We start from the raw sequence: 17542 nt of genomic DNA, 5'->3' as shown, positions 1-17542 counted from the left end.
GGAGCTCCTCCAGGGCAGAGGAAATGCCTAGGGGTTATTTTCTTCCCAGTTTAGTATGCTCATCCAATTGGTGAATGAAGGAACGAGAGATGCTTCAGGGAAGGGATGAAGACGAGAAGGGCTTAGTCAGTCAGAAATGGAAGATCACTGCAGAGGCACATTTAGGCTAAGATCGGATTAGCGAATCTGTCTCAGGAGAACAAACTATAATTTGCTTTTTTCTCATTATGAGATCTGCTCCAGGCAGTGTTCCGTTGTGGATTAGGTGGGGTTTCTACCCCTGCTTTTCTCCATTCTCTACTCGTAAAACCAACCTGTGCCCGAATTACTGTCACTCTAAGCAACTCGAGCTCCCGAAGCGCGGAGAGGCTGCTGCCACTACCCAACAAGCACCCCACAGGAGCGCCGCTGAAATCTTGGCTGGGGCTACACCAGCTCCACTTAGCAGACGCAGCAAATTTTTCAAATTCAAGGAGTGGCTTGACTACGACAAGTTCTTCCCTCTTCATTCAACTCAAACATGTACTAATTAAAAGTAATATAAGTCTACAGACCAAAAAAATGTTAATACATATTTTAAAATTTTCCATCACAACCTAGGACACAACCTCAGCAACAAACCGACATCAGACTGACTTGAAGCAAGACAACAGAACTACCGCCTACATACTAGCTACAGGCAGATTCACAGCTTCAGGAAGGCTGCTGTGCGCTAACAGGCAAAATAAGTCCAACTGGTCAGAGGCACCCAAGGTGGGCTGATCCAGTCTGCAGGAAACCTCAAAGGTAAGTAAATAAGCCCAAAGCCAGGACACAAGTGTGCCTGCAAGCTGTGGTTAGAGGCAGCTGAGCAAAGGACAAACTGTGCTTGTATTCAACACAGAAGAAGCAGTTGGTTACTCGGTCATTTGCACCAGCCCCAGACGCTGGGTCACAATCATTTCATATGTATCTGAGGTAGCACTACCACCTCCTGCCTGACCACACCAGCCTCCTAAGCGGTGCCCTTGGCTTCCACCCAAAGCAGACATCACTCCTCGCTTTCAAGCCCACAGCACTTACAAGCAAACCCCGCACAGTGCCTGCAGAGCCTGGCCCAGATCAGCCCTCCCCGACTCAGGGCCCAGCTCTCCGGGCCCAGCTCTCCGCGCTTCACCTGCCTTCTTCCTGCTGCTCTACCAGGCCCACCTCCAGGCCTGTTCCCTGTTGCTCCCTCCCCCCGGAACATCTTCAGGGCCCTCTCACCGCTCCGGTGAAATGCCACCTTCCTGCCACCCAGGCCCCACGCACTCTCAACCGAACCACCCTGCTAACTTCCCTTCCTAATACTCACCACCATCTGCAATTACCTTGCTTAGGCTGTTTCTTTCTTCACCGTCTCTCCCACCTCGAATTTGAACGCCATGAAAACAGGCACCTGGTCTGCCTGTTCACTGCTCAACTCCAGCTCCTCAAACAGTACCCGGCAAATAGTAGGTACTCAATAACTGTATCCATGTTGAACACATTTGTTAAATAACTTGTTGAATGAATAATGGCTATAAAACCCATGTTTTAAGCAAAGCCAAAATATGAAAAACCTGGTTTTAGGTAAAATATTAATCAGTGATTGAGTACAAGTTTACAAAAGGACTCCTTCCCTAATGCATTTTTAAATATTTGGCTTAAAAAGCTTCAGTGTGCACATTTTTAAAATATTTATTTATTTGGCTGCACCGGGTCTTGGTTGAGGCACGCGGGATCTTCATTGCGGCATGTGGGATCTATTTCCCTGCCCGGGGATCAAACCCGGGCCCCCTGCATTGGGAGCACAAGTCTTAACCAGTGGACCATCAGGGAAGGCCCGCACATTTTTAAAAGATAAACCTTTGGCACAAAATGAACTAACTCCTTCAGGGCATGAACAGTGCCTGGTACACAGAAGGCACCCACTAAATATCTGCTGAATACATATGTAAGCACTGGAAAATAGCTTAATACGAGGCATGAGCTATATGAAACTGGACTTGGATTTGAGAACACAGTAAATTTAGCTATATTTAGGTCCCATTTTCCATTTCATCTGATAAACTGACATAGATATTTTTAAAATCCACTAATTTGAGACACTAGCAGTAATGTTAGCCATCATCTTTACAGGCGGGTGCAGATCCAAGGAAATTCAGAAAGTTACCTGGCAGTTCTGTTGCTGTTAGTCTTCACCAATACGTAAGTGGCGGCAATAGAAACAATCAACAGAAATACTCAGAACTGCCAGGGATGTCTGTGGACCTAGTATTAAAATCACAAACCTTGAGAAACTTGTTTTTATTTATACACTGTAATCTACGTAAAAACTCCACTGTTGGGACTTCCCCGATGGCGCAGTGGTTAAGAATCCGCCAGCCAATGCAGGGAACAGGGGTTCCCAGCCCTGGTCCGGGAAGATCCCACATGCCGCGAAGCAACTAAGCCTGCGTGCCACGACTACTGAGCCCGCGCTCTAGAGCCCTCAAGCCACAACTACTGAGCCCACGTGCCACAACTACTGAAGCCCACGCGCCTAGAGCCCATGCTCCCCAACAAGAGAAGCCACGGCAATGAGAAGCCCTCACACTGCAATGAAGAGTAGCCCCCGCTTGCCACAACTAGAGAAAGCCCGTGCGCAGCAACGAACACCCAACACAGCCATAAATAAATAGATAAATTTATTTAAAAAAAAAAACAGGGCTTCCCTGGTGGCGCAGTGGTTGAGAGTACGCCTGCCGATGCAGGGGACACGGGTTCGTGCCCCGGTCTGGGAAGATCCCACATGCCGCGGAGCGGCTGGGCCCGTGAGTCATGGCCGCTGAGCCTGCGCGTCCGGAGCCTGTGCTCCTCAACGGGAGAGGCCACAACAGTGAGAGGCCCGCGTACCACAAAAAAAAAAAAAAAAACTCCAGTGTCCCCAGTGAAAGACTAATCAAGAAACCGCACCTCTATAAGCCTGGCCTCATTTTAATATAATGCACATCTGCCTTAATGTTCCAGGACACGTCTAATTTTAAAAAGTGTTATCTTAATTTTTCCCTTAACAGATAATCTTTTTGAAATAAAATTCTTCCTTATTTTGGCTTTATTCTTACACCATGAAATTACATGTTCAGTATTCACACACTACTAATGCATCACCCAAGAAAAACAAGTTAATGTTCAGGTAACCACCTGCATCAAGTGACACCCACTCCCTTTCTTCCCTAACAGGTGTTGGGCTGCAGTTTACAAAGGTCAAAGCAGGAATTTGATGTGCAAGTGTTTGCGTGAGGTGTGTGCTCATATGCATTTATGTGTTCTTGAAGGGTCATTCTAAAATCTAATATAAATGCACTTTGGGAGTATGCAGTTCTGTGTATTATCTGTGCCTCTTGTTTATATTTTTAAAATATTTCCTGGTCTAAAATGCAAAGTGTGTTAATGACTTGTCTCTGAACTGAACACCAAACAGCTTCCACAGAAAGCCACTCTTATAAGCTATAACCCCAAGAAATGAACTTTCAAAGAGTACCTTCATATTCTAAAAGCTCTCACAGAATAACACACTGTCTACAAAAATCAATTACAGGATGCAATTTACAATAGCACAACACCTAGAAAAAATGAAATACAAAAGAACTACACTTTTAAAAATTATGCTGACGGGCTTCCCTGGTGGCGCAGTGGTTGAGAGTCCGCCTGCCAATGCAGGGGACGCGGGTTCGTGCCCCGGTCCGGGAAGATCCCACGTGCCGCGGAGCGGCTGGGCCTGTGAGCCATGGCCGCTGAGCCTGCGCGTCCGGAGCCTGTGCTCCGCGACGGGAGAGGCCGCAGGGGTGAGAGGCCCGCGTACCGCAAAAAAAAAAAAAAAAAAAATTATGCTGACAACTGACATAACTTTACTGGAAAAACATTTCATAGTTTTTTGTTGTTGTTCTGTAGTTTAAACAAATTTGGAATAACATGATTCAGAACTCAGATCAAGTTATCAACATGTTCATTTTTTACATGAGCTTTTCAAAAGTACTGCCAGTTGCAGAAAGCTGACAATCCTTGATTTCTTTTTTAAGTAAGGCTTTGGCTTTCTGTTTTCACTGTCACCTCTGTAGGCCAATGTAAACAGAAGTCCACCTCACTCCTATAAGTGAAAAGGATCTTATTAAATATGTTTTAGGAAAGTAAATAAAACTATAAAACAGTACTAGCAGTAAAGTTTTCTTAGATTTACCTCTTGATTTTCGAATAAAACAACACAATGAGTCTATTTTTTTCCTCCTTTTGGCCTTGCAGTGTACAACAAAAGGAGACTCAAATCCTCAACCGAGTAATATACACACCCTGAATTACTTTTTAAACTATATAACATTCTTAAATTTTAGCATTATTTATAAAAGCCAATTAGCTATCACTTCAAGCCAGAAAACCTGGGCATTATTAATTTTTCTTCAGTTCAAAACTACCTTATAACAACTCACAACCTGTTTGAAAGTCAGTTCACTTTACTACTAGCTATGTGTCAGGGAGTGAAGATTCTGGTGAGGATGGGTAGTGCCCGTCTAGTAACTAGTGTTATCCTGTTTCTGTGTCTCCAGTTTATTACCACTTAAATGATAGGCAAAGCTTTATCTGTCTCATAAATAGGTATTTATAAAAATGTACTTTAACACTCTAAAAGCGCTGCATCATAACTAGAGATACCACCTAACTATTATTTGTAAAGGGTCACAGAACGGCTAACAGGTTCTCCCGTTATGAGTTTATTGCTCAACCAACCTGCCATACACCAAGAGCGAGCTCTGCGAAGGGGCTGGCAAAGAGAGGAGCCCGTGGGGCACGAGGAAGGTGCCCCATTAACCCGCCGACCTGTGGAAGCTTTGAGAGCTGCATCATTCAAAACACACAAACACCTGGTACTCCGGGAGGGTATTATTCTATTACTGCCTTCTCAAACTGATGAGAACTCTAGAAATCCACTCCAATCCCTTCATTTTTGCTATAGCAGAATTGGCCCGGACACGTAACGCTTAGTGATTCTGAAGGCGCCAACGTTCTGAAAATAAACTTTAAGGAAACAGAAAGAACTTACGTTTAAAATTCAGACTCCGTGCTCGCTTCGGCAGCACATGTACTAAAATTCAGACTCCAAAACTTGCCCCTGGAAACCAGCGAGTTAAAAACAAAAGACAGACATCCTCTAAGCGCACCAAGTTCAGCCTTCGGGAATCCTCAGGGCACTATCCCAGACAACCGAGCACAAACCTGTACCCGGGAGGCTGACGCGCGAGGTCCCGCCGCCGAGAAACACCTCGCGGTGAATCCGCGGCGTGAGGGTGGGGGGACTTCGGGAGCCGGAGAAGCCCACCCGCCCTGCGTCGAGCCTCACTCTCCCCACCTGTGAAATGGGCGTGACGTCGCTGGCCCGTTCGCCCCACGGGGAAGAAAGGCTAATGAATGAGAACCACCTGGTGAACGGCCCGGGCCGCCTTGGCCGCTCTCCGGCAGCGGTCCTCAGGCAGCGGGGCGTCCTCGGGCAGCGGGGCTCCCCCGCCGCGGTTGGATTTCCCCCCCCCAAGGCCGCGGGCGCTCTCCGTGCTCCGGACTCCCCGCGGCCCGACGGTTACCAAGGTTCCCCAAGCCGCGCCTGCCCGGACGCCGGCTCCCGGGCCGTCAGCTACCGTAAAGGGCGCCGTCCCGACCCGGCCCCGACGCCGCCTACCTTGGCCACCCAGCTGAACAATGGTGACATCGCGGGCCGGGCGGAGGCTCGTCGCCCGCAGCTCCGGCTCACTCCCGCCGCCGGCCCGAGGGGCGGCGGGCAGCCGGGGGCGGGCTCGGGGCGCGGCGGGGCCCGGGCATGGCTCCCCCCGCAGCGGCAGCGGCGGCGGCGGCGGCGGCGGCGGGCTCCTCCCCGCTCGTCACTGCCCCGAGAGGTCGCGCCCGCAGGGCTGCCCGGCCGAGAAAGGGAAGTGGGTGGGGAGAGTGGGGGAGGGGAGCGGAGGGGAGGGAGCGCGGCCGACCCCGCCCCCACCCCGCCCACCCCCACGCTTGGCTCGCGGCGGGAAGTTGGGACCCGCGGGGGTCGCCCTCCTCCGGGACGCCCCCGGCTGCGCGGCTACTGGGGGAGGAGTCGTAAGCCCTAAGGGCTAGGGACGCGGCTTTCTAGGCCTCTGGGGTCCGTTTCGTCCAACTTTCAGAAAACTAAGAATTACTCTCCTTGAGGTTCGGTAAAAGCCCCAGAGTTGGAGCGAACACAAAGCCCGCCCAGCGTTCCAGGGGTTACTGTCGCCCCCGCAGCGTTTCTTCCTAAACGCTCCGGATTGCTGGTAACAAAAGGGCTAGTGTTCCCCTAACTCCTAATACCTTTATATAATCAAAGGTGGTTTTCTTGGAGCCAGAAAACTCAGCTGTTGAGACTAGAAAAGGGGCGGTGGAAAAAGAACCTTCAGTTCCTGCCAGCTGGGAGGTTTCAGCAACGTGAGAAATGTTGGTTTCACCAGTTTTCTTCTCTCCCAAGGCAAGATGATAAGCAGTGTAGTCAGTTTATAGCTACAGAGGTTAAGCTGAGTTTCGAACTCAGACACCCAAGAGTTGCACTTTGGAAAAATAAAAAAAGGCCAAAGGACACATTAATAACCAATGTGTAAATATATGTGTCATGTGGGAGCCACTCACTGAGTTCCTCAAGCCAAATAGCCACCCTAACCCCATAATTTTGCTTCTTTCCTCTTGTCATATTAATTGTGCCTTATCTTCATGACAGGCCAGTAGGACATTTTAATGAAGTTCCCCAAATGCCTGGCATCTGAGTTAGGTGGGTATATTCGTTATCTATTGCTGCATAACAAATTAGCCCAAAACTATGAAGCTGGAAACAACTGTTTCTGTGGGTCAAAAATCCGGGGAGTATCTTAGCTGGTCCCTCTGACTCAAGGTCTGTTAGCCGGGGCTGCAGTCATCTCAAGACTGGGACTGAAGGACCCACTTTCAAGCTCATGGTTGTTCCCAGGATTCAGTTCCTTGCAGGCTCTTGGACTTAAGGCCTCAGTTTCTTCCTGCAGCATGTGGATCTCCCCGTAGGGCTGCTCACAATATGGCAGCATCTCCTAGCACAAGTGATCCAAGAAAAAGCACGTGTCCAAGAAGGAAGTCAATGGTTTTATAAACTAATCTCAGAAGTGACATCCCAAGACTTCTGCCACATTCAGTCTAGTCCACACTCAAGGTGAGGGAATTACACAAGGACATAAGTACCAAGAGAGGACCATGGTGGAGGGAGGGGTGTCATCTTTTTTTCTCCTCCCAGGTAGGGTACATGGGAACAAGATAAATGATAAAGGCATGGTGAAAGTCAAGAGTGATAGCATTCTAACAAAGCCTACCTGGGTACTCGAAAAGGGCCTTCAGAGCATCTTAGGGAAGTGCTATTCTTTCATTCTTTTCAGCAGTGATGTTCCCAAAAGAAATTAAGAGGTGGAAAATGGGAGTGCATTTGCAGCCATTTAACCAAATCTTTCTCTGTTATCACATTACTTCCCCAAGCAAGCGGAAGAGATAGAGGCTGAGAGCTCCATCAAAGTAAGAGCCTTTATGGCCACTACAGCCTCGCTACTCAAAGTGTGATTCATGGACCAGCTGCCTTGGCATCACCTGGCAATTGTTAGAAGTGCAGACTCTCAGACCCTGCCCTAATATCCCGTCCTACGGAGTCAGAACCTTCATTTTACCATGACTTCAGGTGGCTAGGATATACATAAAGTTTGAAATGCACTAGTATATGAGATCCACTGACACTGGCCTTAAAACAATGTAACAGACCAACAGCCCCTTGAGAGAACAGCTAAAACTGTCCTTCGTCCTTGTGATGGCGTGAACTAGCTCAGCAGAGGGAGACCTGGAGAACTACGGGGAAGCAACACCGTTGTGATGGGAGTGGCTGGGCAGCTGAGGACCAGGCATGATAAGCTGGATGGTTGACAAATGTCATCACACACCATCACTCCAATCCCTAGCCTGAGCTCTACGAAAATGCCCAGGACTGAGAAGCAACTCAGGGGAAAGGATGAGGGGAACCCGAAATGGACTACAGAAACCTGAATTACCTCCAACTGACCGAGATAAACTTTCTACTTCTTCAGCAGGAGGTAAGAAGGCAAAAAAGAAAAATTACATTAAATTTAGAAGGAAAATTGCACTTCTTGCACACACAAAAAAAGGTTAAGACTAAATCCTGAATATGACACTTAAAATATGACAGGTGAAGTAGGGACATCCAGGCTTCATTGTTTTAACCTGGACCCCTGGACTTCCCTGGTGGCACAGTGGTTAAGAATCCTCCTGCCAATGCAGAGGACACGGGTTTGAGCCCTGGTCTGGGAAGATCCCACATGCCGCGGAGCAACTAAGCCTGTGTGCCACAACTACTGAACCTGCGCTCTAGAGCCCGCGAGCCACAACTACAGAGCCCATGTGCCACAACTACTGAAGCCTGTGCGCCTAGAGCCTGTGCTCCACAACAAGAGAAGCCACCGCAATGACCGCAATGAAGAGTAACCCACGCTCGTCGCAATTAGAGAAAACCCAGCGCACAGCAATGAAGACCCAATGCAGCCAAAAATTAATTAATTAATTATTAAATAACTAAACCTGGACCCAATTCTCCATGTATATACACATCAGTGTGGAGTCTCCTGCAGTTTCTGGTTTGCACTTGCCTAAACCTTACATGATTTTAGACTAAGGTCTCCATCTCCATCTGCTCCAGGTCTCCCTGCCTGATCTGGGCAGAATCACTCATTTAATGGGAAAGTAAGAACCTTTCGAGTGGGTGGACTTGATAGTAACGTATGGGGCTCTAACACTAAATATTACATGAAAGTTCTTCATTCCCTGCCAACATGTAGCTTGCCAACAGAAATTCTATTGTAATCTGGAAGTTCATTAAAGGGAAACTTTTACATCAGACAATCTAACAGATCTCACATTCAAAACAATTTTCCTTAACATCTATTTCTCCCATCTGAAAAATGTATCCTTCTCTAAGAAACTGTATATTTCCCCAGGGAAGGACTGTACGTAGAGGGGGCATGGGTAATTTTCAATAGCTCCCCATTGATTCTTTTTCAGCCAGCATCAAGAACGCTTACAGACAGAATAATCATTGCTCAAAGATGCTGATGGCTCCCAGCCCTGATTTTCTATCAGAGTTACCTGTGATGACAAGGTGAGTGGGTGAGGAAGGAGGGCAGATGATATGGCTGCTCTGTGGCAGGGTGGAATGCTCAGAGACCTCAAAGAGCAGGTAGGTCATATAAATGTGTGCAGAGGGCCAGGTGTGAGACAATAAGGAATGAATGAACTGTGGCATCTTGGAGAATGCATGCTCAATTATTAAAACACTCCACCCAGCCAAGCAAAATGTGTGAGCTTGGAGGAGTGTGTATCGTGTGTGTGTGTGTGTGTGTGTGTGTGTGTGTGTGAGAGAGAGAGAGAGAGAGAGAGAGAGATTCTGATTATCAGCCAGGATTGAGAACCACTTGCATAGTTCTAGATCCCTTGTTTAAAAAAAAAAAAAAAACAGCTGCTCTGTGGAGAGCAATAGGCCTATCTGAATAGGACTGCAGAGATCTAAATAAGTAGGATCTACAGAAAATCTGAGACTAAGTAACTTTAAAAGGAAGCTTTAATGTCTCACCATCAGTTTTCCTGAGACATTAAAGGAGGACTAAAAAGGGGGGTCAACCCAGGAACTGGAAGAGGTGCTCATCTACTAAGCCTGACCATAACTCCCAAATAAATCTGACACTCCTGCCCTTCTGTGTTCCTCCTTTGAAGAGGAGCAAGGGTCAAGAACAGTAATACCTCCTGAGAGTTCAGGAGATGCTGACAGGCTGCTCTCCACCAACTGAAATGTGGAGGGCGCAGAGGTAGGAAGCATGACCTCACTCTGCAGCCTGTTCCTCCCCACCACAAGACCTGGTTAAAAATAGAGCCATTGTGACACCAACTCCACAAGGAAACTGGACTTGGTTTCAAGTGAATCACAACCACTTGGTAACTAGGATTCTAACGGCAGTTACAATGTGTTTTGTTTTGGCTTTTCTTCCCACATCACCATGCTATTCTGGGACACCAGCTAAGTGTCCTACAATTCAACTCAATTCTGACACTATCTACCTGGAGATTGTATCAGATCCCAAAGAATATGGGCTCAGTCCTACGAGACTGCCCTCCCTCCCAACTTCAGACACCAATCCCAAGTCCAGGGTGTCACCTGTGCCTCTGACCAACTGGTTCCAATGACCCCATCCTTGGGTTCAATTAATTTGCTAGAGTAGCTCACAGAACTCAGGGAAACATTTTACTTACTAGATCACCAGTTTATTATAAAAGGATATAACTCAGGAACAGCAGAATGAAAGATGCACAGGGCAAGTTATGGGGAACAAGGTGCGGCGGGGAGAACATGCTCTTTCTCAAATACCTCTCCTCAAATCCACCTGTTTACCAACCCCAAAGCTCTCCAAACCCCATCCTTTTGGGTTTTTATGGAGGCTTCATACATAGGCATGATTGATTACATCATTGGCCTTTGGCAATTGAACTCACTCTCCCGCCCCTCTCCCTTCCTCCGAGTTCAGGGGGTGGGACTGAAGGTTTCAACCCTCTAATCACAAGGTTGGTTCCCCTAGCAACCAACCTGCATGCTAAAGAGACCTAGGGGCTTTCCAAAAGTCAACTGATTAACATAACAAAAGACACCTCCATTGTTCTCTTCGCAGGAAATTCCAAGGGTTTTAGGAGCTCTGTGGGGGGGGGGGGGGGGAAGGGGGACAAAGCCCAAAAATATATTTCCTGTTGTAAATCACGATATCACAGCAACTGGTCAAGAATCTACTCAGTTCGTGAATATTCATTAGCACCTATTGTGTAAAGCAAACACATGTCCTAGCAAGGAATAGCAAAGATGATCATCCCTGAAGCATAGGCACACAGCGTAGCAGGGAAGAGTGAAAAGTGCCAAGAGAAGGGCCCAGGTGAAGCTCCGCCGAGTCCCAAAGGAACGAAAGATAACTTCCGGCGGCAAAGGAAGAGCCGGCATCCTGGCTGGAAGACATCAGGACTTTTACAGATGGAGATGAGGGAGCGGGGTTTCCAGGAAGAAGGACCAGCTGGCGTGAAGGATTGGTGCTCATCTCTGAAAATCAAGCCTTACCAGGACAGATAGAATAGAAATCGAGCTCACATTGCAGAGAGAGCATTTTAGTAAATGGTAGTTTGGGGGTGTGCAGTCATCCTCACTGGCATAAAAATTTGTTTCTAGAAAAAAAATATATATTTTAATATTTATTTATTTATTTGGTTGCACCAGGTCTTAGTTGCGGCAGGCAGGCTCCTCGGCTGTGTCATGAGAACTCTTAGTTGCGGCACGCACGTGGGATCTAGTTCCCTTACCAAGGTTCGAACCCTGGACCCCTGCATTGGGAGCGCGGAGTCTTATCCACTGCGCCACAAGGGAAGTCCCCAGAAAAAATATTTGCTGAGATACTATCAAATCCAAAAAAGTCATGAAAAAAGTCCCTCTGTATGAATTGAAAACATATGTCTATGAAAACAATTGTAATGAATGTTCACAATAGCATTATTCATAATGGCTAAAAAGTGGAAACAACCCAAATGTCCATCGACTGATGAATGGATAGTGTACCCACACAACAGAATATTATTTGGTCATAAAAAGTGATAAAGTACCAATGCATGCTACAACGTAAATGGACCTTGAAAACATTATGCTAAGAGAAAGAAGCCAGACACAAAATACCATATATTGTATAGTTCCATTTATAAGAAATGTCCAGAATAGACAAATCAAAAGAGACAGAAAGATTCATAGTTTCCAGGGACTGGGGAGCAGGAAACATGGAGAGTGACTGCTAAAGAGTATGAGGTTTCTTTTAGAAGTGATGAAAATATTTTGGAATTAGATAGTGGTTATGTTATGGTTACACAACTTTGTGGATATACTAAACCCCCAAATTTCATGGCATGTGACTTATATCTCAATTTTTAAAATCCCTCTATGTGATGATGGTTTAATGACTTTACATAAATTATCTCCCTAAGCTTGTATAATAATGGAACCCACACTTCAAAGGGCTAGTTTCAGGATTAAATGGGATGCATATAAAGCACTCAGACTGAATCCTTGCACACAGTAGGTGCTTAGGAAATGTTAGCAGATGTTAGCTATAGGAGGAGGAGGAGGACGAGGAGGGGGAGGGGAAGAAGAAGAAGGAGGAGAAGAAGGAGGGGGAGGGGAGGGGGAGGGGAGGAGGATGGGGAGGGGAGGGGAGGGGGAGGGGGAGGAGGAGGAGGAGAAGAAGAAACTTCAGTAGCAGCAGTAGCAGTGATTGTCGTAGGTTAATGATGGGTATGTGTGACGGTTAATCTTCACGTGTCACTAAGGGCTGCCCAGATAGCTGGTCAACATTATTTCTGGTGTGTCTGTGAGGGTGTCTCTGGAAGAGATTAGCATTTGAACTGGTCAACTGAGTAAAGAAGATCACGCTCATCAATGTTTGGTGGACATTATCCCATCCATTGAGGTTCTGAATAGAACAAAAAGGTGGAGGAAGAGAGAAAGCTCTCTCTCTCTCTCTCTCTCTCTCTCTCTCTATCTCTCTCTCTCTCTCTCGTTCTGCTTGAGCTGAGACCGCCATCTTCTCCTGCCATCAGACATCAGTGCTGCTGGTTCTCAGGCCTTTAGACTCAGACCAGGACTTACACCATCAGCCCTCCCGATTCTCAAGCCTTCAGACTTATACTGAAATACACCACTGGCTTTCCTGGTTCTCCAGCTTGCAGATGGCAGATCATGGGACTTCTTGGTCTCCATAACCACATGAGCTAATTACTATAATAAATCTCCTCTTACATATCTCTCTCTAATATATCCTATTGGTTCTGGTTTTCTGGAGACCCCTAATACAGTATGACTATTGTAAATACAGAAACAGAACAGAAGTGATGGGCTGGAGATCTCAAGTTCATGGCTGGGTTTATAGACAAACAGTTGAGAGCAAAGAAGAGATTGTGCGTTAGCCAAAACTAATTCTGGCACGGGTGGGCCCCCTGACGTATCTCAGTATTTTCCTCTCCCTTTTTATGGGTTGCTATGTCTAGCGGTATGACTGTGCTCCATTTGTTACTTTCGTTCTATAAGCCATGCCATGAATCACCCAAGTTTCGCTGGTAAATTCCTGTCATTCCGGGCAGAGACTTGGTGTGCACAAGCATTACTAGCCTGTCACACTTTCAGAGAGTTCAGATATTCCTCACTAAGAAATGGATCCTGCTCATTTCACACTGCTAAGCTCGCTTTTCTCTTCCCCACACATACTGTGTCTCATTACCTGTCTACATCTCTTGCTTTCTCTCAAGCACACACTTGTGCTCACATTTTAAATGATGCCAGATTCAAAATGGAGTCTTTGGGTGGCAAGACTATTTGAAGACCAACCTGAAAGCAAAGAATGCTCAATAAATTGGTGAATAAGTGAAAGTACAGAGTGGAAAGATACATTTTGTGAAGACTTATTTGGAGGTAGACAGTAAATTCAGGGAATTAGCTGAAGAACACTCTACTTTGATAGAGCTGTGTCAACGTTTAAATTAAGGTCTCTGATGTCATGTTTTGATTTTGTGCATCACGTTGTAGTTTGTTAGCCAGAGTAACAGTGAACAAATTTCACGAGAACATTTTTAGTGTTCTCAAGCTCCAGCCACCTTCACTACGTTGCAAAATTAAAAGCTGGCTGGGAATTCCCTGGCTGTCCAGTGGTTAGGACTCGGCGCTTTCACTTCCAGGGGCCCAGGTTCAATTCCCTGGTCGGGGAACTAAGGTCCTGCAAGCGGTGAGGAACAGCCAAAATAAATAAATAAATAAAAACTGGATGAAGCCCAGCTAGAAATCCTGAGAAGTCTCTGCAGTGTAAAAAGGGAGCCATTGATACCCCAATAAAGATGTTAAAAAAAAAAAAAGGGAGCCATTGAACTTGTAACTCTAGAGCTCTAGAGGGAACCAGAGAGTACAAATCCCCCCCAAAATAAAGTTCACACCAGTGAACATTTTGGGGTTGCCATTTTTTCTTTCTGCACTCAGCAGTCTTATTAGAACAGAAATTTACTTTATGACGCAAACTTCTCTCTTCAGTAGAAATAAAAATCAATTCGTTTCACTGTGACATTTCAAAAGCAGCTAAATTAATAGATTTTGCTATTGAAATAGCTGTTCTCATCTCAATATTTTGCTTAATATATACAGTAACTGTGTTCACTTTCTAGCTGGTAAGACATTCCAAAAATAGAAACAGTGTTTCTCTATTTTTAGCTCAGTCTATAAAGTTTAAGCAAATAATCTTTCCAAAGTATTGCACACACATGTTTCAAATTCATGGAAAAACCCAGTGGCAGAGAGCTCATAAAAGAAAACACAGTGAAAATTTGGAGTCAAAAGATTTTTGATATCCTCACCCTGTGTTAAAACTAAACAGAGATGCTTAGCTTTCAACTCAGATATTTTAATTATAATTTATAATAGGAACATGAAAAACACCACTTAGCATAGCACTAATTTCACCAGAAAATAACTTTTTTTTTTCCTACACTGAAAGTTATATTTTTCCTTAAAAAATTAGACTGAAAAATGTCAATTCCTGTTTCCTGGTCAAATCTATTAGTGAATAAAAATCAGACCAAAGCTTCCTTTTCCCCTTCTTTCATACTAAATCATAATTTCCTTTTTTCCCCCAAAAAAGGTGGTTTAGTTTACCCTTGATTAGAGTGATTTCTCACTTCTAAAACAATTTATTTGTTCCATTTCATCCAGTTCTTTAAAGTGTTATGTTTCAATCCAGCAATCGCACTGCTTGTTATTTACCCAACTGAGTTGAAAATTTATGTCCACACAAAAACCTGCACACCGCTGTTTAGAGCATCTTCATTCATGATTACCAAAACTTGGAATAAACCAAGATGTCCTTTAGGAGGTAAATGGATAAATAAACTGTGGTACATAGAAACAATGGAATACGATTCAGTGCTAAGAAGAAATGAGTGACCAAGCCATGAAAAGACATGGAGGAACCTTGAATGTACATTACTAAGTGAAGGAAGTCAATCTGAAAACACGACATACAGCATGATTCCAACTATATATGGCATTCTGGAAAAGGCAGAACTATGGAGACAGTAAAAAGATCAGTGGTTGCCTGCGGTTGGGGGTGGGAGAGAAGGGGTGAGTAGGCAGAGCACAGAGGACTTTTAGGGCAGTGACAGTACTTTGTATGGTATTATAATGATGGATACGTATCCATCATTATGGATGTATGTCTGCATATACATACATTTGTCCAAACCCATACAATGTACGACACCAAGAGTGAATCCTAATGTAAGCTATGGACTTTGGGTGATAATGATGTGTCAGTGAAGGTTTGCCAACTGTTACAAATGTACCATTCTGGTGAGGGATAGGGATGTTGATAACGCGGCAGGCTATGCATTTGGTGGTGGGGGGGGGGAGGTTATATGGGAAATACCTTCTGCTCAATTTTGCTGTGAACCTAAAACTGCTCTTTAAAAACCCCTGAAAAAAAACAAGTTTCAAACATCAGTGAAACTCTCTGTCAATGCTCTCAGTATTTTGTGTGTGTGCTTCCGTATTTTGGATCAGAACTGCACAGCAAGCACCCAGAAAGGGGCAGAGTGACTCTTCCATGTCGGATACCTGTGCCTGGTACAGAGCCACACACTCTGCACAGTCATGCAAAACAGTCCGTATGTGTTTCCTCACCAGGGCTTGAGATTCCGACAAAAAGTCCACCGAGCCATGTACACTCACACCTCCCCAAGACGCGTGTGCCTGACTCTGTTCGGCACAACGCTCAGGTGCACCGAACGAGTATACTTTCCAGAAGCTAAGATCCACGTGCTATGTTCTTATGTCCATGCCCCTCGAAAAACTTTAAGATTAAACAGTCTCTCTGGGCTCACTCTTTAGCAAAGGAATGCATACGTTATAAAATAAACCAGCACCTGCTTCCTGGTCTCTATACACAGCTGGAGAAGGTACGTAACTTATGTTGGCTTTGACAGGAAATGCAAAGGCTGAGAAGATACAAGAAGGAGGAAATGGCTTCTCTTTTCCATTTGTGTTGGAATCACCTTCCGTTTCTTGCTTGTAAGTGGAGAAGCCTGAACACGGCTCTCCTCACCTGGAGTTTTTCAAACATGGTAGAGGTTATGCTCTGAGTGAGGTGAAGATAAATTCAACCTTCAGGTGATGGTCAGAATTTACCTAAAGTGGCCAGATTGATTTGCACCCAGCCCTTTGGAGCCTTTCTGTCTGCGGAGGCAATGTGGCTTCAGAGACAGCCCACGAGGAACAGGGGGCTGGGCGTCCAGGTGGGCACAGCTAACTTCTACTTGCTCACAACTGGCGGCTCATGTTGAATCTCTGGACCTGTTTTCACCTTCTAAATTTTGGAGGTTAGACTCATCTCCAAGGTCCCTTCCAACCTTCCCTCAGGAACGCTATGGAATATGTACTAAATTAAATGCCCATGATGAGTTTGTTCCTGGCAGCCTTAGCTCAGGGTCAAGGTAGAAATGAAACATACCTGCTCCCCAGTCTCAAGGTCTCAAGGGTGCCAACTTGGAACTTTTCCAACCTACAGTTGGTTTCTTGCCTCAGGGGAAAAGATGACAAGAACAAATGCCTACAGTACAGTGGAGGAGGGGTCACCTGCCTCCTGTTTGAGGTACTCCTTCTCCAAGATCGAGGGTCAGGAAGGAACAACATCCACTGAACTCGTGTTACACGCCAAGTGCTTTCATATATTCTCATTAACGCTCACAACTCCAAAGCCATGGGGGCTGGACCTCCCAGAGCCCTGGGGGTCAGACCCGTCCCTGAAAAGCTGTAAGGGCAGAACTTCTGCCCCACTGTGTCCAGAAGGTGGGACCTGTGCCCCAGTGGGGCTGACGGGAAGAGAATCAAGCCAAAGAGGATTATGCTAAAGGCTTAAGGTCTCATGGAGTTTGCCTTGTAGTTTCGACTTACTTGGGCCCTATCACCTTCTCCTCTCTTGATTTCTCTCTTTTGGAATAGTATTGTCTATCCTACGCCTGGCCCACCATTGTACTCCAGAAATACGTAACTTGTTTGATTTCACAGGTTCACAGCTAGAGAGAATTTGCCTCAGGTTGAATCATATCTTGACTCTCACCCATACCTGATTTAGATGATATTTAGATGAGGCTTTGGACTTTAGACTTTTGAGTTGATGGTGGGATGTAATGAATGTATTTTGCATATAAGAAAGACATGAATTTAGGGGGATCAGAGACAGAATGCTATAGAATGAATGTTTGCATCCTCCCAAAATTCCTATGTTAAAACCCAATCCCGGACTTCCCTGGTGGCACAGTGGTTAAGAATCCGCCGGCCAATGCAGGGGGCATGGGTTCCAGCCCTGGTCTGGGAAGACCCCAC

General features: G+C 45.8%; 1 protein-coding gene across 8 annotated transcripts in view; it reads right to left on the bottom strand.

Moving 5' to 3' along the window:
• TBC1D1 (TBC1 domain family member 1) overlaps positions 1-17542 on the bottom strand; it is a 227292-nt gene that overhangs the window by 134354 nt on the left and 75396 nt on the right. Inside the window, exon 1 of one of the 8 annotated variants that reach the window (XM_067735717.1) lies at positions 5708-5929. The exons of the other annotated variants lie outside the window; for them this stretch is intronic. Coding sequence (XP_067591818.1) covers positions 5708-5737 — 30 coding nt within the window. The 5' untranslated portion in view covers positions 5738-5929. Of the gene's footprint in view, positions 1-5707; positions 5930-17542 lie in introns of those variants that run through there. 8 annotated transcript variants of the gene reach the window in all.

This window comes from Pseudorca crassidens, chromosome 4, assembly GCF_039906515.1.
Source record: "Pseudorca crassidens isolate mPseCra1 chromosome 4, mPseCra1.hap1, whole genome shotgun sequence".
NCBI lineage: Eukaryota > Metazoa > Chordata > Mammalia > Artiodactyla > Delphinidae > Pseudorca > Pseudorca crassidens.
This window is presented reverse-complemented; position numbering and strand designations above follow the sequence as displayed.